The 24,979-nt window shown below is 40.3% G+C and overlaps 1 protein-coding gene across 2 annotated transcripts; it reads left to right on the forward strand.

The window, feature by feature from the left end:
• The first annotated feature begins 412 nt into the window (after window positions 1-412).
• Window positions 413-7,223, forward strand: LOC104595894 (uncharacterized). Of its 2 annotated transcripts, none has more exons than XM_010256856.3 (3): window positions 413-610; window positions 4,181-5,088; window positions 6,753-7,223. In XM_010256856.3, exons 2-3 carry the CDS (start codon window positions 4,235-4,237, stop codon window positions 6,928-6,930), a joined length of 1,032 nt encoding a protein of 343 aa, XP_010255158.1. In that variant the 5' UTR covers window positions 413-610; window positions 4,181-4,234; the 3' UTR covers window positions 6,931-7,223. The 2 variants fall into 2 exon arrangements, with proteins under 2 accessions (XP_010255158.1, XP_088744434.1); XM_088888308.1 differs by lacking the exon at window positions 413-610 and adding an exon at window positions 3,945-4,066.
• Window positions 7,224-24,979: the final 17,756 nt, after the last annotated feature.

Below are 24,979 nucleotides of genomic sequence, written 5' to 3' on the forward strand. Positions count from 1 at the left end.
ATAATGCCATTAAACACCACATCCTAAAAAAGGTGACAATAAAATAAAGCTTCCTGCGCATAGAAAATGAATTGAGCACTTCCAATTTATGGGACATGTCACCACGAAAAGACTTTAACATTTCCTTTCCCCCCTTAAAAAAATGTATAGTAAAAGGATAAAAAAATCGAAAAAGTATCTACACGCCTATTGCAGATTTCTCAATTTCACTTCAAATCTATAAATATTCAAAATGTAAAATACCTACATTCTATGCACCAATGTCTGCCCACGAATTGGCATCATTTCGATCTGTCACCCACCCAACAATACTTTGGGCGTAAAAAAATTTTTATGACCCTTCTCCAGTCAAAAATTTCATTATATGGGGGGCATTTGTTTTGTCTTTAAAACCGTACTAGTTGGTGGGTTTACAGTTGACACTTTCTGGGGATGTGCCCAAATTACACTCTACTCCCCAACCTCGCCAAAAAAGAGCGAAAATAGAACCCACCTGCCCTGCCATGTCCCGCTCCATTTTTCTCACCCACCCATCGCAAAGCGTGTTGGACGAACTTCTCCTCTAGAGTCAATACCCTTCGAAGATTACTCTGGTTTCTCAAATTCGAAGGTGTAATTTCTTAATCTAAATCATATACATTCTTTTCGAGATCATTCATGAAATTCTTATATCCTGCAATAATTTTGCGTCTTTTCAGTTTTTTTTTTTCGATCGGTAATTTATCCTTCTATCTCATTAGTTGTTATTGGCTGGTTATTTTGATCGAGCTCCTGTTAGGCTTAGGGTTTACAAGAACAATAAGGATTTCTCTCATCTGGCTTACCAAGCGTTGCTTTTAGTCGTTCTTTATGATCTAGGGTTTATAGTTCATTTAACCGAATGAACTTCTTTTAGAGTTTAAGAAATTCGGGTTTGTGTTTTGACTTCTGAAATCATCAATTTGGGCAGTATCATGGTTTTTGTTGGGGAGAGGAGATCATCTCTATCATCTGTCATAGAACATCTGTTATAAACAAAGGCTATAGTTAATGCTGAGTCTCCAAATTACTTGAATCCTTTAACCTGTTTCTCGAGTGTTCACATAGTTCAATTCAATTATGCAAAATCCAGAAGCGTCATTTGAAACATTCAGGATCTAAGATGCTCTTATCAAGTAGAGTTGATAATTAAAATTAAAAATATTGTATCACTTAAAAGACAATTAGAAGAGAAATATTAGTCTTTTATTGAGTAAGACTTGGAATTGCACTTCTTGAATCGGGACTTCGGTGGAGTTGCACTTTCACTACAAAAGGAACTAGAAGAGTTGCATTTCTAGTTTTATGGAGACACTCCACACTAATAGAGTAGCAAAGTTTTCATTAAAAATTGGTAGGGACAAGTGGTAGACCTTACACAATCTTCTTTACTACAATAAGACTTATTGTTTTATCAGTAACAGGATGTATATCAAAGGTTGCACACTTTTGTGAAAGCACTTGTCTGTTTTGCATAGTTTTAGCATCCTTAGGTTATTGAGATAACTATAACCAAAGTCCTGAAAATGCAGCATATTTTGGGACAGTCATGGCTATTTTATTGATAGGGTATTAGTCTGTGATGGGATTTGAGTCTTTTTCTTTGGGTCTATCTTACAATTGTTTTTGTTTAGTTGTAGCGGTATTAGTAATGTGTAGTTAGAGTTGTTATATATGTCTATGTTCTTATTTAAGTGTCTATATATGGGTTAACTATGAGTCTGTTTTAGCTTTGAAGCAATCAAAAATTATCTTTAGTCAGTTTTTGAGTCTAACTTGGAACTCTACAGAAAGAGTCAATGTGATTGAATTATAAGAGTTGATTTAATGGAATAAAAGTTTGGTTTGAAGTTGACTGTGGGTGATAGTGTGATCTTCTTTGTTCTCTTTATTTTCCATCTTTAAAGATGTGACAATGAGGGATGCTGGGCATGCCTTGTTTGCAACTCATTTTTATTTAGTTTTAATATAAGTTAACGGTTACCAACAAAATTGTGCAATATTTACCCTCTTTCTCTTCCTCATTTCAGTTTTGATTTTTTTTTTTTTTTGTTTTTGTAATGAACAACAGTAAATCATCTTTGTATTAATATATTTAGAGAACCTAATAGCTAATGCAGGAACTATTGAACCATATATGTCCTATTTTTATGTATTTATGGTAGTAGGATTATTGTCTTAATTTTTTTATTTGCTATTTTCTGATTATGACTCAGTAGTTTTCCTATTTAGGTTAGGAGTTGGTTTTCATAGTTCAGTGTTTGAAAAGGTGCCATATGCAATCTTAGGCACATAGGCAAAGTGCATTAGAAGGCATGCATCAACCCAGGTGTAGCCCCTTTCAAAAGGTGCACCAGGGTGCACACCTGGTGCACCTTGCACCTTGGTCCAGGTGCAAGCCTTTTATAAGTTTTCCTTTTTCTTTTTTGAACATTCTTATGCATTTTATTCTTTCATTGAGCTAAGAAATCGACTTTCCACTGATGCTAGTTTTAGTAGCTTCTTCAAAGTGGCTCAGTCGATGCTGCTTGATCAAAGCTGATGCCCTCCAAATGGTCTCTTATTGTTTTGAGCTAACTAGATGATGCAGTGATTAGTCAACCACAAAAAAGATGTTTTCTCACTTTAAGATATTGATATGATCTCATATAAGTTAACATAGACTAAGCATATGCAATGAAAGAATGTATGGAGGAGTTGAGCTTACAGTGGTTGTTTACAAACATAAAAATGAATGCTGGACATGCTGAGATAGAGACTGAAAGTTTTCTTTCCAAATGAAGGGTGCATCCCTGACTATTTGATGTACTATACTTGTTTGTGGCAACTCCATTATTAGCACCCCACTGATAGGAAGGAGATAAAAACTCCATTTTCTATTTTATTTGATATTTGATGCCTTGGTTCTATTTTATATATTGGTATCCAACCATATGACATGACAAATGTTTAAAGCAACCAGCATGCATACAAACAAAATAAAACCATATCAATATTGTGGTCAATATTTAAAGATAAAGCATCAAAATGTCTTGGTGCAAAAGTTTTTGCTGTATTAAAAGGGGGTTTATTTGGGATTGGGCCAAACAAGAAGGTGATGGAATCAAGGAAAGTCTTAAAGAAGAAGAAGTAGAGAGAGCCTGTTCTTCTTGTCGGGTTGTTGGATATTTGACATTTGTTTTGGGGTTTTGATTTCTTTGTTTTTTCCTAAGTTGGTTTTTGCTTGAGCTTGTTGTTGGGAGATAAATATTTATGGGAATTAGGTTGCTTGGGTTTGGTTGATTATTGGCTATTTTTCTCTGGTCAAAGAGTTTGGTTTCTACATTCTAGTGTTTTTCTTCTTGTATGGTTGATTTTTGGTTGGAGGGTGCGGTTGGGAGTTGGAGTGTTTTTTCTTTTTCTTATGGTGTGACTTCTGGTCACTTTCCTTGTAATTTTATTTTTTCTTTTAATAAATTTCATTTTATTGCCAAAAAGAATTAAGATAAACCTAGACAAATAAAGATTTAGGATAATTTTGTGGCTATCTAGGTCGATTACGGTAATTATTTATTAGTTGACACAATGAACATAATTGATGCATAGTCATCCCATGCAACCACATTATGGTTATTAACCAACTAGTTAATGATAAACCCAGTATGGCTCTCAACCGACTAGCTAGTTGAGTGGTAGATACTTTGATAACACTGGTTCTTCTCAATCCTCTTCCATATAAAACACTAATATTAAGAGCTTGACCATATGCCAGGGTAAAATTCCTAATTCCTAATTCTAAATCTGGCTGCAATAGTTTGTCTTGAAAAGGTTAGTTTGTTCAGTAGTAAAATGCCAGAACCATTTTCATTTTCAAAGTAAGGCTGTTTTGGTGATTTGTAAATAGATGCAGTTCTAAGCCTCTTTCTGACTTGCACAAACAATTGTAGTATGCCCTTTGTCAAGCTTGAATCATCCTGCTAGGCACTATTCAATCACAAGAGTGGTTCAGGGGATCTTTCCACACCTTGTATGCTTCTTAACAAGTTTTAATTTAGAATATTACACAAAGGTATCACCCATTTTTACCTCAAGGAAAATATTGCCTTCTCAATTCCTTTTGTGTACATATTATCTCTTTATACGTATCTTGACTACTGGTTTCATTTTGGTTCCTATGCTGCAGGTTTGCATCTCTAATATAGTTCCTGAGAATTAAAGGGTGGTTGTGTCAGCAGAGATGGAGGAAGATATGAACTTTTCAACCCTGAAATTTCAGCTAAGTGATTCCAACATTATGTGGAAGCAGGGAATGGAGCAACACCAGTCTCAGGTGGATGCATTGCAAGCAAAATTTATGGAGATAAAGGCTTCTATCCAAGACTCTGGAGAAGATGCAAAGAAAGAATTAGAAGTTCTTTGGAGAAGAGTAAAAACTACTGCTACATTACTTACATACTTGAAATCGAAGGCTAGAATTATGGCTGTTCCACATTTAGCCCACACTTCATGTGGTATTAGATATCAAGAAGGCATGGGGCTTGTTGACAAAAATGGGATACCGTTAGCTGACTGGTCCAAGGATGTTGATCTTTCTTCTTTTGACTGCCCAGATGAAGAAACATGGATAAAAATTGGTAGCAGGCAAGGATCATTTGATGAACATGATGGGGTTTATATTGGTGAGATACTTAAGTCTGTACAAATGGTAACAGATGTGATGGAAGTTCTTGTTAAAAGGGTTATTATGGCAGAAACTGAAATGGCTATTGAGAAAGAAAAGGTGACTTTAGGTCAGGAAGAAATTAAAAAGAAGGCACTTCAGATTGAAAGCATGTCAGCAAAAGTAGAAGAGATGGAAAGGTTTGCACTCGGAACAAACTGTATTCTGAATGAGATGCGGCAGAAGGTAGAAGATATGGTGCAAGAAACATCTAGACAAAGGCAACGAGCTGCAGAAAATGAGCAGGAACTTTGTCGTGTGAAACAGGACTTTGAATCACTAAAATCTTATGTCAGTAGTCTCATCAGTGTAAGGGAAACACTTCTTTCATCAGAGAAGCAATTCCAAACAATTGAGAGGCTTTTTGAGAGGTGTGTCCATCTCCATTTACCTGTTTATATTAATTCTTATATATGATTTTCCCAGTGAGGGGGATTGATTGTTTCATATCATTCATTATTTAGGCTTTACTTATTCTGCATCTAGTATTTACACGCTTCCTTTATGACCAACCTTAGATAGTTATAGAGCTTTAGCGATGACAAATAAGTGTTTCTTTTCTGTTTTTTGTTATAAATAAGCACTAATTTTGATTGAATACTTCTCATATTTTTATTTAACTTCTCTTCTATATGTCACAGTGCTTATTATGATGCATGACTCTATGTCTGATATCCATTGATGTATTGAACTTGGCCAAGTGTAATTTTAATAGGCTGGCAGTTTTTTTTTATATTGGCTGGAAAACTAAACCAAAAAAGAGAGGGGCATAAAAACATAAAAAACCACAAAAAAAACCCTTATTGGAACAATAAAGTGAAAAAAAATCCAATGGTACAATACATGGTACCAGTGTGTGGACTTAATATCTAGCATTCATGATACTTTTATGCAACAAACCTATTCGAGAAGAGGTTTGCAGTTAAATAAACTGAGCCTTTGTCTAGTACCAGCAAGCCTCAGTGTCATAACCCATCTTGTTAATGCAGGGGTCTACAGTCTCATGATAGCCATTTGGCATTTCCTAATTAAGCGCTTTGGATAATCTCTTTAATGTGAATGGGATCTAGGACCATGGTTGGTGCCTTGTGTAGTAATGAAGTCTTGATCTTCATCCCATCCGCTACATCTCATCCATTGCCTCTGCCATTGCTATGTTTGCCACCATCCGAACAATGTGTAATACCTTTGTTTTCTTCTTTTATCATATGCACCATTTTTGTAAATAATCTGAGGCTTGCTGCAGCCTCTTCCTCCTTGTTCATGTGTGTCACCAGCTTCAACATATTTGTCCAGCTACAATAGACCATTCATCCTACTGCTGTGCTACCACATTCCACATGAATAGGTGATGCGGCTTATCCAAATCATCCTTTGACGAGTAACCCTCTGCATCCACCAGGAAATAAATGTTATGCTTGAGTGCAGACAATAAATTGTATGATTTTCCTGGCAACTAAAATAAAACTGACTAGGAGACCCATTGGATTGGAGGCATTCTGACCCTGGGTATACTGAAAAGATCATTCACTTGTAATACATCTAGGGGCCTTCGAAACAAGGGGTGTTATTGTTACTTTGTTAGTAGAACTGAATCTTCATCTAGAGATAAATGGTAGCTACAGAGAGAGAAAGAGAGAGAGAGAGATTAGGATTAGAGGTGTTTTTCCCTGGGTATACTGAAAAGATCACTCACTTGTAGTCATCTAGGGACCTTGGGAACAAGTGGTATACTGAAACGCAAATCAATCTTGACTCCTGCAGGTTAACCGGAATCCAAATTCCCTGAGTTTTGTTTAAGACTTTGGTGTTTTTAGTTCAATGAGAGACTTAAAAAGAGTCGTGGCTAATTGTTGGTTACTCTATTTTTTAACTCTTTTGGTTGTGCTACTGTTGAATGAAAATGTAAGTTACTTGTACGTGCAGAAATTTGTACTTATTTTCATCTTTCCTTCTCTGTGGCAATATTTTAATACCTCCATCCTCGTCCTCTTTAAAAGATGCTCTCGTGGCTATGTGGTTTTTGTGGAAGCAGGCTAGTTGCCAAGACCAATCACTTGGAGGGTGAAAAGATGCGGAAGGAGGCTGAAGTCCAGAAACTGATGGAAGAGAACGTTAGGTTGAGTGCTCTTCTTGACAAGAAAGAGGCCCAACTGTTGGCTATGAATGAACAATGCAAGGTGATGGCCCTGAACGCTTCATCTAGCTCGTAGCCTAATTCCTGTTTTTACTGTTGTTGGCTCGGAGGGTGTTTCACACGACACCATTGGGAGACCCAAGTATTTAGTAAGCAACTGCTGTTTGAAATCCATGCTTAAGACTGTCAATTCGTCATTAAGAGGGGGAGGGGATGACAAAAAGATCTTTACGTTGTCACTGTTGTACACTTATATACTCTAATCCGCTGAAAATATTCCGGGCACTGGGGCGTGCTCTGTGAATTCAGCAAACTAACAGTCATGTCCCATTTTTTGTTGTTATATTTGAAAATGATTTTTGTATCCCATGACTAGTGTGGTCTTCTGGTTTGGCGTGTTGGTTCTTGTATTATACTGTCATGTACTGCAGTAGGGCTATAATTGAGTATTTGAGTGGGCCATATACAATCAATACCTCAGCACCGTGTTTTGCATTGCTGAACCTTTAGCAGCAGGACCATGCTTGTGACCCAATGAGCTTCACATTGTGTATCATTATCTCCCATCCCATGTCTGTATCACTGATTGGTTTGAAAATAAAATATAAACTTCACACCTTTTGTGCTGTAACCTGTACGACTTTCGGGCATTGAGAGTGAATGGTAATATACACGTTAGAGCGCTGATTACTTGCTGCCTTGCCAGCATGTTACGGTTCAGCACAGGCTTAGCCTTGCCTACGCTTGGCAGGCTTACGTTAGGGACATGCCCGTCATTTTCGCCTGTAAGATTTTTGGGAGAACTGATGTCATCTTCAGGCAGACCACCAGAAGCTTAACGTACTCTTTGAGGAGGGGTGGTCGACCTCCTTGGGTGCCTAACCTTGGCACTCCTAGACCTTCATCCCCTTGCGGGGCGGCCCTGGTTAACGGCTAGCATGGCTACCAGGGTTCCTCATGGGCGCACACTTGCTCATGGGGACAGTGTTGGACCGGCACTGCGCTACCGATACTCAAGGGAGGCTTGGCATGCGGGCCTGGCTCAAGCATGTCCCTTCACTTCGCCAGCCCCTTGCCCAAGCTGAGTGAGCTACCCCGTTGCCCTTAGCGCACGGGTGTGTTCCGGCCCAAGCGGTTGCCTATCATCATGGCACACAGGTGCCTGTCATCATCGGCATACAGGAGACCCTTCACAACGGTGCCAAGTCACCTAATCGGCGCATGGTCGCCTTCCATGATGGTTGTCCCCCTTTAGCACGTAAGCGGCGCCTCCCATGGACCGGTCTGAGCCAGGAGAGTGCCCCGGCCATTGGACTTGAGGTCATGATCCAGTGCTACTGACGTTGGTGGAGCCATCCCATCGGGCAACTCCTAGCCTCTAAGCGCAGAAAGGCTTGTCCTGGCCTGCCTTGGCCAGGACGCCGCACGGGTTTCTTCCGCTGCAGAACTACCCCCGTGACAGTTGGTATCAGAGCGGGTGCTCCTACAAATACTCTGGACCGTCTTCATCCCTACATTAACGCAATGAAGAGCAATCGGGGCGTTTCCGATGACACACCACATGGGCGGACTCAAGCCCACGACACCGACGAAGCTCCACTTGACGAACCTACCAAGACACAAGCCCCAAAGGGGCGTACAACCAAAGCTAGCAAGCACGACAAATCAGTCGACCAACTAGCTACCGTGGACATGCGCCTCCTACGTTGCGAGGTGACAGTGGGAGAAACCCGAGACCGGGTTGATGAACTCCACCTCAACCTAGAGACGGTTGAGAATGCAGTGGTGGAACTAGAAGGACGTTTCAATGGCGCCTTCAGAGACATGCACACCACCATACAGAATTCGGGAGCTGGGCCTTCCCAAAGCAGCCTACAGGGCTTGCTAGACAAATTCCAAGCGCAATTGGATGAGATGAGAGATGAGATGACTCTCCTAAAGAGGGCAGTGGCCAACACACCAAGCACTTCCTCCACCCTAGCTTCCATGAACATCAAGATCCGAGAGCCAATGCCTTACTCGGGTGCCCGGGATGCTAGGGAGCTTGACAACTTCTTGTGGCAACTGGAGCAATATTTCTCTGCCACTGGCATCATTGACAACCAAACTCAGGTACGTACAGCTGCTATGTATTTGACTGACATAGCAATGTTATGGTGGCGTAGGTGTTGCCAAGACATTGAACGTGGAACCCGTACCATCGACACGTGGGTTGGATTCAAGCGTGAGATCAAGCGGCAGTTCTACCCAGAAAACGTAGAGTACCTGGCGCGCCGAAGAATGAAGAATCTCAGACATCAAGAATCACTACATGACTACGTCAAGGAGTTTTCGGCCTTGACGCTGGAGATCACGGACATGTCCGACAAGGATCTTCTGTTCAATTTTATGGATGGTCTCAAGCCATGGGCTGAGCTCGAACTCCAGCGACGCGGGGTTGAGGACCTCGCCACCGCCATGGCCATAGCTGAACAGCTTGTTGATCTGAGAACACCTAAAGAAGATGTGCAAAGACCATCCAGCCCAGGTACCATGAGTTTGAGTGGGGGAGATCCACAATCAACCCCTACAAAGGAGAAGCCAGTGCCCGTGAACAAGCCCTACACTTACCAACAAGGGAAGAAGCCACAAGGAGGCCCAAGCTACCAGGGCCACCAATCAACTAGAAGACCTCCTCCTGCGCCGTGCTACCTTTGCAACGGGAAGCATTGGACGAATGACTGTCCAACCCGAAAGAAAATAACTGCCCTCATCGCCAAACTCAGCGATAGTGAAGAGAGTGATGAGGAGAAACCCACAGCGGCGCCCAGAGTAGGCGCCCTCCAACTCATCAATGCCATGGTCAAGAAAGAGGCCACATCAAAGCGGCCCACCAAAGCCCACAAGGGGCTGAGTTATGTAGACATCACCCTCGGCGGGAGGCCGACCAAAGCCTTGGTGGACACTGGGGCTACCCATAACTTCATTTCGCTTGCGGAGGCAAAGCGACTCGGCTTGACCACCACCAAACAAACTGGGTGGGTCAAGGCTGTCAACTCCGGGGCCAAGGCAGTAGAGGGCACGGCCCGTGGAGTAGAACTCCGAGTTGGACCATGGAAAGGACCCATCAATCTATCTGTGGTTCCCTTGGATGATTTTCAGGTGGTTCTTGGAGTGGAGTTCCTCAAGCAGGCGGAAGCAGCACTTATGCCACACATCAACAGTTTGCTTATTCTGGACGAACACTCCCCTTGCATGGTTCCTGTCTCATCAGCCGTGCAGATACTTGGGAAGCAACTTTCAGCCTTGCAGTTGTACCAAGAAACTATCAACCATGAAGACAGCTCTGCGTCAGCAAGGAAGAACCCCTGTCAAGTACCTTTCATCGACACTGGAACGGGTTGGGAAGTTGTCACCAGGAAGAAGTCACCCCCAAGACAGTTCCAGTTTCAGCGCCAACACCGATGCCAGCGCCCAAGTCAACACCAGCAGCAGCATCAACTTCAGCGCCAACCACATCAGCAGAAGTCGACTTCGCAGCAGAAGCCGCAAGTGCCCACAACTGGTGGGCCCAACAGAAGAAGACCCAAGGCCGTGTCAAACCTTGCCCTCATCTACGACCACAACCACCGGGGAGAGCGAGTGCCACCCAAGCCATTCAGGGACCACATTCACATCATCCCAAAGGCTAGTTCCCGTAGTAGCCTGGTGAGATACCCTTGGGGAAAAATGCATGGGAATCCACACCTTAATAATCCAAAACACCATTTTGATCCTTACCTGGCCCAAACCTACCCCTTAGCCAAACAGAACCAGCCACTAACATACCTTGAGGCTGCCAGGAAAGGACTTAGCCATAGGAAACCCTTACAGAATGAGCCAACCCAACCATGCCACCAAAATATACACCTCGGCCTTGGACGACAGTCGGTTCGGGGAGCAGCAGAAGAACCCTCCTTCCGCAACAGTGACTCTAAGGGACCAGCCGAAGCCGATCTCCGAGGACGTAGATCGAATTGAGTGGGGGAGAATGTCACAAGTGACTCCTTCGCCGCGCCATCAAGCACCTTCAGTGAGCCATCCGAGTGCCATCCGTGTGCCTTCGTGTTGCCTTTGTGTGTGTGTTTGCTTTGTTTCGTAGGCTTACTCGCCCAGTTCGAGTGCCGCACGGGGCCCCAACGATTACCCCCGTGACAGTTGGTATCAGAGCAAGTTGGCTAATTGCAACAGCAGTTGGTTTTCAGCAGATTAGCCCAGAGCCAGTTGAAGCGGTCATTTCGACAAGCAGCATTTTGTGGGGTGCGGTCCCTAGTCACCTCCACCCAGGATCGAGCAGAACTCAGATCAGGCCTGACAAGAGGCCATTTCATAGTTCGTGTCCCCATTCCAATGACACTAAAACAGCTTCCCTTGCGGTTGCAGACGCTTTGGTTGTTGTCCTCATGCGGTGGCAGACGCGTGAGCCTTGATAGGAATGTGGGTACACTACCTGAGCAGAATTCAGATCAGGCCTATCAAGAGGCCATTCAATGTTCGCGTTCCCATTCCAATGACCCTAAAACAGCTTCCCTTGCGGGTGCAGACGCATTGGTTGTTGTCCTCATGCGGGGGCAGACGCATGGGCCTTATTAGGAATGCGGTTACGCTAGCCGTTGGAGCATGGCGGCCCTACACCGGCAAAGTTTTAGGTGGACATGCTCAGTTTTCAGGTTGAACACTTGCAGCAGCAGAAGCTTATCTTAAGGCGAGTGCATGTTCGGCAACTCATGGGTAAAAGTTGCCACACTCGCGTTTGAAGCGGTCAGGTCTCCTTGAGGCAGCAGTGGGGCCCCCTCGGAGTGAAGATGTAGCCCGAGTCGGCGAGGCGAAGCGTAGTTTCGAGGGCCCAGAGAGCATAAGCCATGACTAGGTTTGAGTAACCCGCGCAGGGCGAGGTGAAGTCGGCAGGCCAGCATGGTGAAAGGGTACCCGTGTCATCGCCAACATGAGGAGTAGACCTATCAACGTGTTCGGTAGCATCACAGAAAAGCTACCATGAAGACGGTCGAGCCTTGAGGTAAGATGATACATGGGGCGGACCTCCGCGAAGCACCACACACATTTCTTCGAGGGCCCTTCTTTCACAGTCAACGGCATAGCCATTGCGCGGTTTGAGTAACCTCGACACAAGGGGTGAAGTCCAGGCAGGCCGGCATGGTGAAATGGTTCCGTCCCCATAAATGGACACCAATATAGGCAAGACCCGGGTTGGCCAGGCGAGCCCTGGAACTGGCAAGGAAGTGAATGGCGCGGGACACAGACGCCCATTCACGAGGAAGACCCATTGTCGAGGACGACAATGGATTGAGTGGGGGAGCCTGTTACGGTTCAGCACAGGCTTAGCCTTGCCTACGCTTGGCAGGCTTACATTAGGGACATGCCCGTCATTTTCGCCTGTAAGATTTTTGGGAGAACTGATGTCATCTTCAGGCAGACCACCAGAAGCTTAACGTACTCTTTGAGGAGGGGTGGTCGACCTCCTTGGGTGCCTAACCTTGGCACTCCTAGACCTTCATCCCCTTGCGGGGCGGCCCTGGTTAACGGCTAGCATGGCTACCAGGGTTCCTCATGGGCGCACACTTGCTCATGGGGACAGTGTTGGACCGGCACTGCGCTACCGATACTCAAGGGAGGCTTGGCATGCGGGCCTGGCTCAAGCATGTCCCTTCACTTCGCCAGCCCCTTGCCCAAGCTGAGTGAGCTACCCCGTTGCCCTTAGCGCACGGGTGTGTTCCGGCCCAAGCGGTTGCCCATCATCATGGCACACAGGTGCCTGTCATCATCGGCATACAGGAGACCCTTCACAACGGTGCCAAGTCACCTAATCGGCGCATGGTCGCCTTCCATGATGGTTGTCCCCCTTTAGCACGTAAGCGGCGCCTCCCATGGACCGGTCTGAGCCAGGAGAGTGCCCCGGCCATTGGACTTGAGGTCATGATCCAGTGCTACTGACGTTGGTGGAGCCATCCCATCGGGCAACTCCTAGCCTCTAAGCGCAGAAAGGCTTGTCCTGGCCTGCCTTGGCCAGGACGCCGCACGGGTTTCTTCCGCTGCAGAACTACCCCCGTGACAAGCAGGCATCTGGGCGTTCTTTTTCTGAAACAAAAACAAAAGTTTACTGGGCATGTCAATGGAATCATCACTCCGCTGTAAACCTGTGATGATCCTCCCAGGTTCGGCGCTTTTGATCTTTTACCCCATATTTTGGATTTTAATTTTATTTTCTTCTTTTTGTCTTTTTGATGATTAAGGTTTTAATTTTATTCTAGTCTAAAAGTTTCTCACAAATATTGGACAAATACCTCCCTTATTAATGTTATGTCTAACATAGTAATCAAAAGGTCTCTTTCATCCTTAATAATTTTTCAAATTTTAAAAATATTGGAATCTCTCTCTTGCCAGAACATGGCAATGGCATCAACTGATATGATATGTATTCTCAAACACAAAGGCTCAGTTTGGAAGGTGTACAAATGCAAATATGTAGAGTGCACAGCGTTATATTTTGTATTATTTTGTATGTATTTGCACTGTGCATATTTGCATTTATACTCCTTCCAAGCTGAGCCTAAGAAACACAAAGATAAACATTCGTACTAAATCAAGAGAAATTTTGTAAACTAAAAGAGGAAATGTACCATTTTCAGGCCTCCATAGAGAAGGAATGCCTCTATTTCCAAATTGACTGATATGCAACCAGAGAAAAATCGGAGTTTGCATTAGTTTTACAGATTATCCCAGACCATATGCCTTCCTACAACACCATAATGATCAAGGAATCCTTCCTTTCAATTTCAGAAGCTTTTGTTTGTCTACTTGAGTTGAGACTTGAGGGAGCTTAATGTTTCCTCTTGTTTCATTACTTATTCAGCCCATTTTTCTTTTTATTTTCGAAGATTTTTTATATCTATTTTTACAGAAAAATAGTCTAAAATGATTATTTAAATTCCTTTTGATAATGATCACAACTAGTGTTTAGTTTTGAAATTAATGAAAATGTAATTGGGTTCTTGGTTCATAACAAACTGCAGTTGCTCTGGAGATGAAAATTCAATCAAGTTGATAGATTTGAAGGGTCATATTCTCTAATAAAAAAGGAAGTGAACAGTTAAATTAGCTTTATATGTCACGACTAGACCTGATTGATGCCCATTAACAAATGCAAGTCAAGAGTTACAATGCAGTTCTAATACAAAATCTGTACTTGTTCTGTGAAATTCTCTTTCTTTCTCCTCCAACTCTAATACAAACTTTCCAGGATTTCCAGTGGTTTTTTTAGTCAAGGCCAAAGGATTATATGAGGCCAAAATTGGGGTTCTAAAAGAACTAAGCTATAAGCGATATCACGTACAAATGGTTATTAGTGACTGTAAATGGAAGGGAGGTCATTGCCCGATAATTTCACCCAACAGGGGAGGTCGAAGTCCATCTTGAAAAAAGAGAGGATGCATTAGTATTTAGGATGAACATTAGCAAAGGTTAAGTCTTTTACCTAAAGATATATTATACTATTAAGGGGGCGTTCTTTTTTTTTATTTTGAGAGGGGGAAAGTTGGTCAATGGGATTTTGGTTCCTATTGACCAAGAACTCCATGTTCTTTTTCAAATTTATGTGGGAACTAGGGAAAGTTTATTTTTCTGCCCTGGGTATCACTTATCCGGGTAAGTGATACCCTTCTCCGTAAATAACTTTCCCACCTAAGGGGAAAGTTGCCAACACTTGAATGGGACAAAAATGCCCCTTTTAATAATGAATTTTTATGGCTAAAATGGTCATAACCTTATTTACCTGAGAAATAAAATAATATGGGTAAATGCACTTATCCGGGTCAGTGTTTCCCAGGAAAAACTTACTTAGTTACCTGGGTAAGTAACTTACCAAAAAGTGAACTGGGCCTAACATGTAAGCAAATCGGGCTTAAACCAATTCAGGCTTACCCATAACAAAATAAGCTCACCTTCATTCCAAATCAGCCCATGCCGGCCAGTTCATGAACAGGCTGAGCTAGCATGTCTCATTTGTAGCAGCAGTTAAGGCAATCCATCAACTGCCTGTTTTTGTTCTATTTTCAGTATTTATGGTGACGTGGACCACCTTGCTTTATATAGTATAAATATAGATATATAGATAGATAGATTTTCAGTATTTATGGGCTCTCCTTTAAATGCAGTAGCCCATGGCCCATGCCCATGATGGGAGATCCTTAACACCCCCGATGTAAGATTATAATTAAGTTTAATCCATATTGTTATGAGATAATATATGTGCAATATATGTGCGCATAGATAGCAACCTACTTTTCAGATGATTAGTAAAAACCTCGACACAAAAGTAAATCATAATTTACAGTCCCATGCTTTTGCAATAGGTTGTTAATTACAAATCAACCTAGTTTCCTGAATTAAATTAAAAAAAAAAGGTCTTGACTAGGGTTCGAGTATATATGATGAGCATTCCAGGTCTAGGATCCTCTTTACTTTAATGCAAGGTTTAAAATTTTGATACAATACGCCCGATACGTATCGTATCTTTCAAAACCAGATATGGGATACGTATGAAAATCGAACGTCTCGTCTTTTTTTATGCATATCAGACTTGTATTGGACCGTATCGGGGCATATCGAGGGTGCATCAGGGGTATATCAAAGCATATCAGTAGCATATCGACGAAAAAGATACAACCAAAAACTGGAAAAAAAATAAAGGGGAAAAACAATCCATGAAATAAGCCTTCTTTCACCCTCAAATAACTCTAAAACTCCAAACCTCATTCCTAGAGTGCTAGATTTCTAAAAATTTGCAATAAACAAGTGTTAATCGTTAATTTTTTTGAAATTTTTTCAAATTTTGAAAATATATGACAAAAATAGGTAAGTTTTTTTTTCAATTTTTCATAATATCTTGTGATTTCTTTTTTTTCTTGAATGTTTAAATTTATGTTGATTTACAGTTCTTACACTCAAAATCATAATTTTTTGTGTTATTAATAAATTTATGAAAATTTCATGAAGATATTTGGGGAAATATAAATAAATAAAAAATTTGAAAATGTAATTTTTCTCTGCCTATAAAGACTAAATATGTTTTAGATCTATGGATTTATCTATCATATCCATAGAGGAATTGAAATTTCTTCGTTAGTATTTTTTTTATTTTTTATATATTTAGTATCACGACAATTGAATATATTATAATTCTATGGATGATCTATCATATCCATAGACCAATTGAAATTTCTTATTTAATAATTTTTTATTTTTATATTTTTTAATTAAAAAATAAATAAATAATTAATTATATTTTATCATTTGATCACAATGATTGAATATATTATAATTCTATGGATGATCTATCATATCCACAAAGCAATTGAAATTTCTTCTTTAATAACTATTTTTTGAAATTATTATATAATGTTTATTTATTTTTTATAATTTTTGGAAATAAATAATAAATAATTATTGATTATATTTTCACTTAGAAATTGTGCCAATGCATGTTTTATGTTTGGATAGGAGAGTTGGGTTTTTTCCATCCCATAAAACATTAAAACTTAAAAATTATAATTTATAAATTATAGTTAAGCATAGGATTTTTAATGAAATTGTAATTAACTACAATATATTTCTTCATAAACCATTAAAATATATTAATTTAATGTATATACACCTCATTGAGGTCTTATATTTAGTGTTATTGATGTATTTTTATGATTTATTAAAGTATTTATAGTGTTTTCAAGTGTATCTATGCGTATCTTAGTTTTTCTCTGATACGCATGCGTGTATTCAAAGCATATCCCAATATGTCTTTTAAAATTACCTTTCTGGTATACTTATATATCTGATACTTTTAACCTTGATTTACTGTGTGGAAATAATTCAAAAGATCAGGATTCAGGACCCGCCATTGTATTAGTTTTATGTAAAAGAGGGTTAAAACTGAACATCAGCATGATCAAATGTCTTTAGATCATCATCTGCTTCATGCATCATTACCAAGCTCTCAAACAGTTAAACAGAACATCTGTCACCGTCCAAATTAATACTTTCTTCAAAAGCACAAATTTGGGATTAATTAAGAATTTGAACTGATTTGGCCTGATTAATCTTCAAAATGGCAACAAGATGAATCCTGACACATCTTAATCAAGGACGGATGACAAGTTATAAAGCCCCTAGAAAAGTTACGGGTCCTCTGCACCCGTACCCAAGCTTTTATATAATAATCACATTAATTAGTATATTAGAGATGGAGATAAGCAACATTACTTCGTCACTTCACCATTCCTCGCGCAACACCTGCAAACATGGAATAGAACCATGCATTTCTTTGCTTTTGACATTGACATTCTGAAATCCTAAGTGACTCCGTTTATGGATGAAACAAAAAAAGTAGTTAAAAACTGTAATATATATATGATGTCTAAAAGCAGGAACTGGAGAGAAGAAAAATTAGCAAATATATAAGTGAGATTGTAGAGGGTTCACCCAGCAACCACCTGAATGCATTCCCACTGAAATTCACCAAAGTCGACTTTGCTATAAACCCAGCCCACCTGAGTTGGCAGTGCTTTTACTTCATGGGGCTACACAACGGAGATATCCCATCCCCCTCCCCATATTTGATCCCTGGTCTCGACTCCAACGAGCCAGAAATCCTAGAAACTGAACCACCATCAGTTGGGTAGTATTGGCAGTTTTGGAAAAGCTGCTCAACTATTCAAGAGTTAAAAGTTAAAGACTGTATGCGATATCTGAGGCTGACTAGTGAGTAGTGACTACAAAAAGGCTTCTCTTCCAAGTTCGAAGTCCAAACACGGCCAAGCCTTTACTGCTTTACCAACTGGATTACTGAGTGAATGAAGTGGATAGAGCACAGATGGGCTTTGCTACGAATTATACTGCCATTAGGATTTAGGGGTCAAAGTCATTAGTTCCGGAAAGGTTGTATACATCTTTGGTGACTTCTCATGCTTGTATAGTGTCATGTCATCTTCCTTTGAATGCAGAAAGAGAGAGAGAGAGAGAGCATATTATTGTTAGAGCTAAAAAAAGTCCAAAGAGCTGGTAGTTGAGACGGTCACTCCACATTCTTTTAAAGCCCGAAAGCCAGCTCATTTCCCTCACCTAGTCCTACCTCCGTGGCTCCATCCCGTACTACAGCCAGGTACTCTTTGTTGCTATTGTACCCACCTCTCCCAATAATAGACTCCCCCAGCCTTGTACTTGTTTTTCAAGGCCTGTTGGAATGTACGGTTCTTATGAGAAGATGAAGTCGGTGAGCCACAATATTTCCACACAATTCCAGTTCAGACTTGAGAGGACGTAACCAGAGTTTCTATCAATCTCTTCCATTCTTATTACTCCATCTACACTACCGATTGGTTTGGCCCTACCCTCCTCTCAGAATTGAAAGTTACTTCTGCCCCACTGTCGGGTGGCCTCACTGTTGCATCCATATGTACTCTGGTCCATCTACCTCTATTATTTATCTGTTACTGAGTTCTAGCGACTGAATGCACATGCAACTCCCTTCAATTATTCTTGTGAGAGGAAGAAGTAGCTTGGCCTTGGCCTCTTGCTTTAGAGGAGATCGACATGGGTCCAAACCATTCCCCTATATATTAATATTAACCCTTCTAGCTATTGCTATCATTTATATATCCAAACGTAACAATTAAAAGAAAGATACAAATCTTCAAAAAGAGTATCAAAATCTGATGGCCCAAAAGAAAACCATGCATCTTTCTTTCAAGTCTCTTTTAACAAGTTAAAAAGAAATTTAATATAGAATTTTAAAAGCTGATCATGTTGTTCAATGAAGAATCCACTAAATATAGGAAGGTACAAAATCTGACCTAGATTTGGCATGAAATGCTAGCCAATCCAAACAGAGGGCCTCTGATAGTCTAGATCTGCCACATCATCTATTCACATGGCTGAGATAATGAAGATGAGGGATGCTAATCACTCTAACCAATAGGATTAGAGATTTCTCTAATCAGTGCCTTTACATGTATCCATGTCAAGAGATTTTGTGTCTTTTCACCACCTTCATGTATACAATGACATGTAAAAGTAATGATGAGAGAGAGAGAGAGTTTTATCAATCTATGATTCTTCTCATAAAGAGTAAGATTATCATTCTTCTAGTGAAGATTAATAATTGTTTTTATAAAAGGGACCTCTCTAATCTCTAGTGCCTACAAGGAATTTGTATGATGATGTACGTATTACCAATAGATGCAAGCCCTGCACAAGCTTACAGAAATGGGCCGGACTTAAGGGTTTGTTTTGGACCCAAAACACATCACAATCTGGCTGACAGGCCCAAATACAACAATTAAGAAGCCTACTGCAGCCTAACCGGGAGGCATTCCATTGGTAGCCAGGCGGGTGTCACTGCAGAATGCACGAAGAGAGTTGCTCTTATAATAAGCACTAGATTTTGACTATGTGATGATGTAGCTTGTAAGGGCGTCTTGTTCATCTCAGCAAAATAAAATAAAAGTAATGCATGGACTAGTTATAATAATTCCAAATGGGTTGGGCCTAGGAGCTCAAAAATAACACTTTACCTACTAGAATACAATATCTGATCATGCTCGATCGATATGATGTGCTTATTAGTCGGCAAAATTAAAGTTGATAATACATAATCTCTAAGATCTAAAAGTTCCATTTGTTGACAAGAAATAATAATAATTTACAATTCAACTAGGTCTTAAAAAATAATATAAGAAGGAATGAGCAAGTTAGAATTGAAAGATGTTAAAAGACTCAAATGGAGATGCAGTCCTACTTGTGTCGGAGATAAAGCTTCAATTCGTAGTGGCAGACCACCTCAGCTTCAGATACAGCATGTGAAAAGTAAAATACTTGGGCTACGCTTGAGGACCACCGTAGTTAAGGGTTCAATGGACCGGTTTTTGGTTCGATCTGTTCGAATCAAAATCAATTTGGACAGATTGGACGGACTGATAAGATATATTGAAATGGACCAGTCCAGACTTAATGGTCCAAAGTATTTATTAGATTAGATTGGACCTGGTCCATCCATTATGGATTTATATTGGGTTGTGTCGGATTGAATCAATATCTACCAGTTCATTGATAAAAGATAAGAATGCAGATGTCAATGGACTAGGTTTGAGTTGGAGCCAATCGAAATTAAAACCAACTTGAACAGATTGGGCAGTCTTAGACATTGAACCGGAGGGGTCCAAAAAATTAGTCCCAATTAAAGCATTCATGGGATTGGAGGAGTTGGTCCATCTGTAATGGACTCATATTGAATCGGATCGAATTGGACCAAATCAAATCCAATTGACACCCCTAGGCCGTAGACCGTAGTAGGCTAATTAAACTTGACTAGGTCAAACTGCCACTAGCTAGCTCTCAAGTCTCAACATTAGTAAAGGTATTGACCCAAAATGCGGACATGCATGAATGCTTCCTTGTCAAGTACGGTTCATGATCAGCATCAGCAACAGCAACATGCTTTGCTGTGGAAGCTTCAGTATTAGATCAGTGTTCACAAATTCCCTGATCCCCAATTGGCCAGCTCATTAAATATAATTAATTATATTAAGAAAAAGGTGTTTGCACTGCTCAAAGGTGGTGTGATGTGGCTTGTCTATCAGTATATGGGAGGGGAGTTATTGTAGTGACAAATACATTTCCCGTCCATCCACGCTGGAAATCCCTGGGCACCCCCAATCATGGTGTGGAGCCCTGGACATCAACAACCCAACTACCACGTACCCACATCTTCCATGATTTGTACTCGCTTAACAGGGATTTTTCCTCTTTTATCTAAACTCGATGGTCAGCAGGTCAATTCAGTTAGTTTGAGCCTGACTAATTGGCACCCTTATGGATTTCCTTGTTAACTTTGTTTATGACTTGTCCTTGTGGATCGGAGGATATGATGAACTAGGGCTGTCTACTACTAGAACAAATCCAGATTCTTATATTCTGATCTGCTTCATATTCAGATGCAAATTCAATGGAATTCAGCCGATTCAGAACAAATCCAGTACCATGCATTAATAAAAAATCGACTAATTAAAGTGCATCCCATCAGACTATATAATATATTCTTAAGAAAATCAAAAGTACAACATTCCATTCAAATAAAACTCCGGGCCAGGTTCCATTTTTATCCTTTTTTCTGTGGTTTATCTCTTTTCATTATTTATTTTTTTTTTCTTTGGAAAAATCCTCACCCATGTGAAAATATATGTGACCCCCATTGCACCCTCTACAGATGCATTGTAAACTACACATTTGGAATATTGTGAGTGGAAACCACTGAAGAACTGGTAGAGATGTAGGACCATCTGAATTGTAATTAAGTGTATGTACGACAGCTTACAAGGGGTGTAATGCATTACTTTGTGTACTCTTCCGGTTTTAATTTTATATACCCATGATAAGTACAAGCTCTCAGTTCAGCTAGTTATACTTAAACCAGCTACACTAGTACTTAAATTCGTATCATAATATTTGCCAAAAGAAGAGGTTTATATACATGGTAACATTGATAAATTGAGGATCCATGATCTAAAGAGTTTGTCAAAAGCTTTAGTATTGTCTACCAACCTACCTGATGCAACCTCTTTTATTTGGACCTGGGACTGGCGGTGTAAGACAAAGCTTACACTGGTGGAGTTGATGATACATGTAGCCGACCCCATAAAGGCTTAGATAACTGCACTGAATAGGGATTATCCATATGAAACAGATCCATGCACGTCCAGTTGCTTAGTTTTAGTTGAATTGAATTTGAACCCAAGTAAAATCCAGGTCATCATGAGTCATGACCGGCCTGGTCCATTGTCTGCCCTTGATTGAAATCCAGAAGAAACAAAGTTTTCACATTTTTCTGAACAGGTTTCAAGATCAAGTACTTGTGAAAAAACCATGCATGTCAATATTGGCTAGCTGCAGCCAGATTCAGAATCCTGAATCCCTGAGAAATTCATTATTAGTACTTGTAAAGCCAAAGAATACACCCTTATAGCTTAGTGGTGTGAGTTGTGAAATGTGAATGAATGCTAGGTGGCTAGCTATCTTTTACCATTACCAGGGGTCACAGGGTGAAGGTGAATGGATGAATAGTAGCTAAGGATGAAAATATTGGACATGAGTCACATGACATTATTCCTTTGTTTTTGGGTTTACCTAAAAATGGAAGGTTGTGAATAAAAATCACTCCCCACCTAAATAATGCATACACAAAAAGAGGATTCAATGTATGGTAGTCTATCTTCCCTACTACCTGCTTTTTTGGCTCACCCTCACTTCATTTCACATACTCTACTCCAGCTTCTCTTCTACATGCCCACGTGGGCACTAGCAACAGTGCGTCTCAGCCCTCTCTTATTAAGCTCTTATCCACAACGACCACAGCTTCAGACGTGGAGGAGGAGGACCACATACTTAATTACTGACTCACCCCTCAACCAACAACACTCACTTCATCTTCTGGCTTCTGCGCGCTTTCGTATACGCGGCTTCCTCTCCCAGAAGCTGACGCCGTACGGTGTCAGGACAACTCTCCTTACTTCAATAATGCACACTTTAATGATCGGGATCCCACCTTTTATGTTTCATTCCTCACCAGTCCTCCCTCAAAAAGTCTTTCACCCATATTCTATATTCATATTGGTCCATTTTCAAACTCACTGATTACATAGGGGCACGCCCCTGCTTTCATCACTCCTTTAGGCTTTAGCTAATGGGATATTATATGGCCAACATTAGAACACTCCACGTGGCAATATCATGTGATAACATTATCCCTTCTCATGTGTCCACCCCTAGTTCTAGCCTCTAGGCAAGGTTCTAAATTTTGGGTAAGATACAAAAATATCTTCTCAAGTTTTTGATAATCATAAAACTTCCCTTCCATCTCTGACCTAAACGAATAATATTGGCTGAAGTATCAATTTTTATTTCTAAACACAGATTTTACCCTTCCATCACCGACCAATATGGAAAATGTCACTGAGCACCCATGCGGCAACAGCATTGGTGCCATCCCTTCTGTGCAGATAAAGGGGTTTTTGCATTATTCCTTCTCATTGGCCAAGTCGGACACATAACCAGATATGTTTCTTCTTCACGGGACCAGCCAGAAAACCCAATAACCACTTCCTTGTCCAATCCCAAAAAGAAGAAGCTCACTAGCCGTCTCTCCGACATTATAGATGCCGTCGCTGACTATAAGATTCCTCTTGAACTCGATGGCCAAGTGAATAAAATCTAAATCCCTATTTCCTCTTCCACGTCCATATTATCCTAGTTCTCTGATGTCTCACGGAACGACTAACTAGTTGAATTCATAATCACCCACATTAAGGAAGGAGAGAAATATGTGGAGCACGAACTCCCTTTATACGTGTCCACTTGAGGTCATGCTTACCATAAATAGTCTACAGACTCTAAATAGATTAAAGCAGTAAAGTGCAAGCACGATTTGAGAGTTCATATCAATTAATTTGTGTTTTTATAGGCTTAAAAGTAATGGTCATATATTATTATTAGGGCTATTCACGGGTCGGGTTGAGTCGGTTTACTGAGATTTTTCCAATCGACCCGACCTGGTCGGATTACCTGAAATTGAAACTAAAATCGACCCTGTGTTAAGCAAAATTGACCTGGTCAGTTTGAATCGGGTTGGGTTGGTTTCGGCTCTAAGTTCAACCATGGTAATAAATTGGTAGATTGGAGAAAGAAGGCTGAAATTTGATGTAAAAAATGACACATAATTCTATTAGAGAAAGAATACTGAAATTGGTAGGGGGGCGGACCAAGTTAGAATAGAAGTTATCAAGAAAATAGAAAGTCAAACTGTATTAGAGAAAAGAGACTGAAATTTGTATATTTTAAGAAACCTTCTAATCTAAGTAAAAAATGACACCTAATTCTAATTATAATTGGTTGCCTATTTGGTGTAAAAGGCCATAAAAACTAGGATCCTTTGATTCTTTTCTTTAAATTTTTCCAAAAAAATTCCTTGTCTAGTTGTCTTACAATACTTGTCATTAATGTCATTCCTAACTAGAAGACTAGAAATTAAGTTAGGTTGTAACTAGGATAGAGACAACTTAGTTAAGTAGGAACTAAGTAGGTTGTAACTACTAACTACTAAGTCGATTCGATTCGGGTTGATTTCGGTTTTTATATATGAAAACCGAAACTGACCCGAACCATCGGTTTATGATTTTTTACAGCCCAAAACCGACCGATGCTGAAGAAAACCTGGCCGATTCAGGTTGGGTCAGTCCGGATTGGTCGATTTGGTCGGGTTGGGTCTTCTTATGAACAACCCTAATTATTATTGTTTTTCCAACTCTGAAAGATAATGGAGTAACTTAGTCCATATTTCAATTTTTAAACATATGCCATGATCCTTGTTCATCTCTCTCTCTCTGCAAATAACTCTTGCCTATTAGATGTGTAATATCCGCATTTAGAACTCTCTTTGATGTGAAATGAGGGAAATTGGAAGATGTTGCTACGATTGAGGGCAAATGTGATATTTTATGATTTTATTAAATGACGTCTTAAAGGTAATTTCATAAATATATATACTTTTCGTCTAACTTAATGACAAAAGGGAGGTTTTTGTCGAATTTCTCAGAAGTTCAGACAAGGTATTTATTACATTAAAACTATTGAGGAGGTTTTTATGATTGTCATAAACTTTAAACTTTAAAAAAAAGTTTTTGTATTTTATTCTTAAAATTTTTTTTCCTCAAATTGATAAGAGGGTTGGTATAAGGCATATCTACCTCCCGAAACATGTTGAACCCCAAAATGGTTGCCATAGGGGTGTATTGAAGGGTCGCCGATCGACTGATGCGTTTGTTGTAAAATTTTAATGCTTCACTTTAGGTCTGTTAATAATTAGGCTGATTCGGGTATGGTTTGGAACTGGCTTTACACATTATTGGTTCAGGACCAGGTCCACCATCGAGGATTGACATCCGTTTTCAATTTCAACTCGGTTAAGCTGGACATGACTGTAGAGCGCAGAGGTTATCGAGATAGACAGATAGCTTTTTGGTGAAGAAGCAAATAGATAGTCTAGCTTT

Source organism: Nelumbo nucifera, chromosome 5, assembly GCF_055504915.1.
Source record: "Nelumbo nucifera cultivar China Antique chromosome 5, China Antique-T2T, whole genome shotgun sequence".
Taxonomy (NCBI): domain Eukaryota; kingdom Viridiplantae; phylum Streptophyta; class Magnoliopsida; order Proteales; family Nelumbonaceae; genus Nelumbo; species Nelumbo nucifera.

Coding starts and splice junctions, on each gene's coding strand:
- LOC104595894 (XM_010256856.3), top strand. CDS start 4,235: ATGGAGGAAGATATGAACTTTTCAACCCTGAAATTTCAGCTAAGTGAT. Junction 5,089..6,752: donor ATTGAGAGGCTTTTTGAGAG/GTGTGTCCATCT, acceptor TTGTGGAAGCAG/GCTAGTTGCCAAGACCAATC.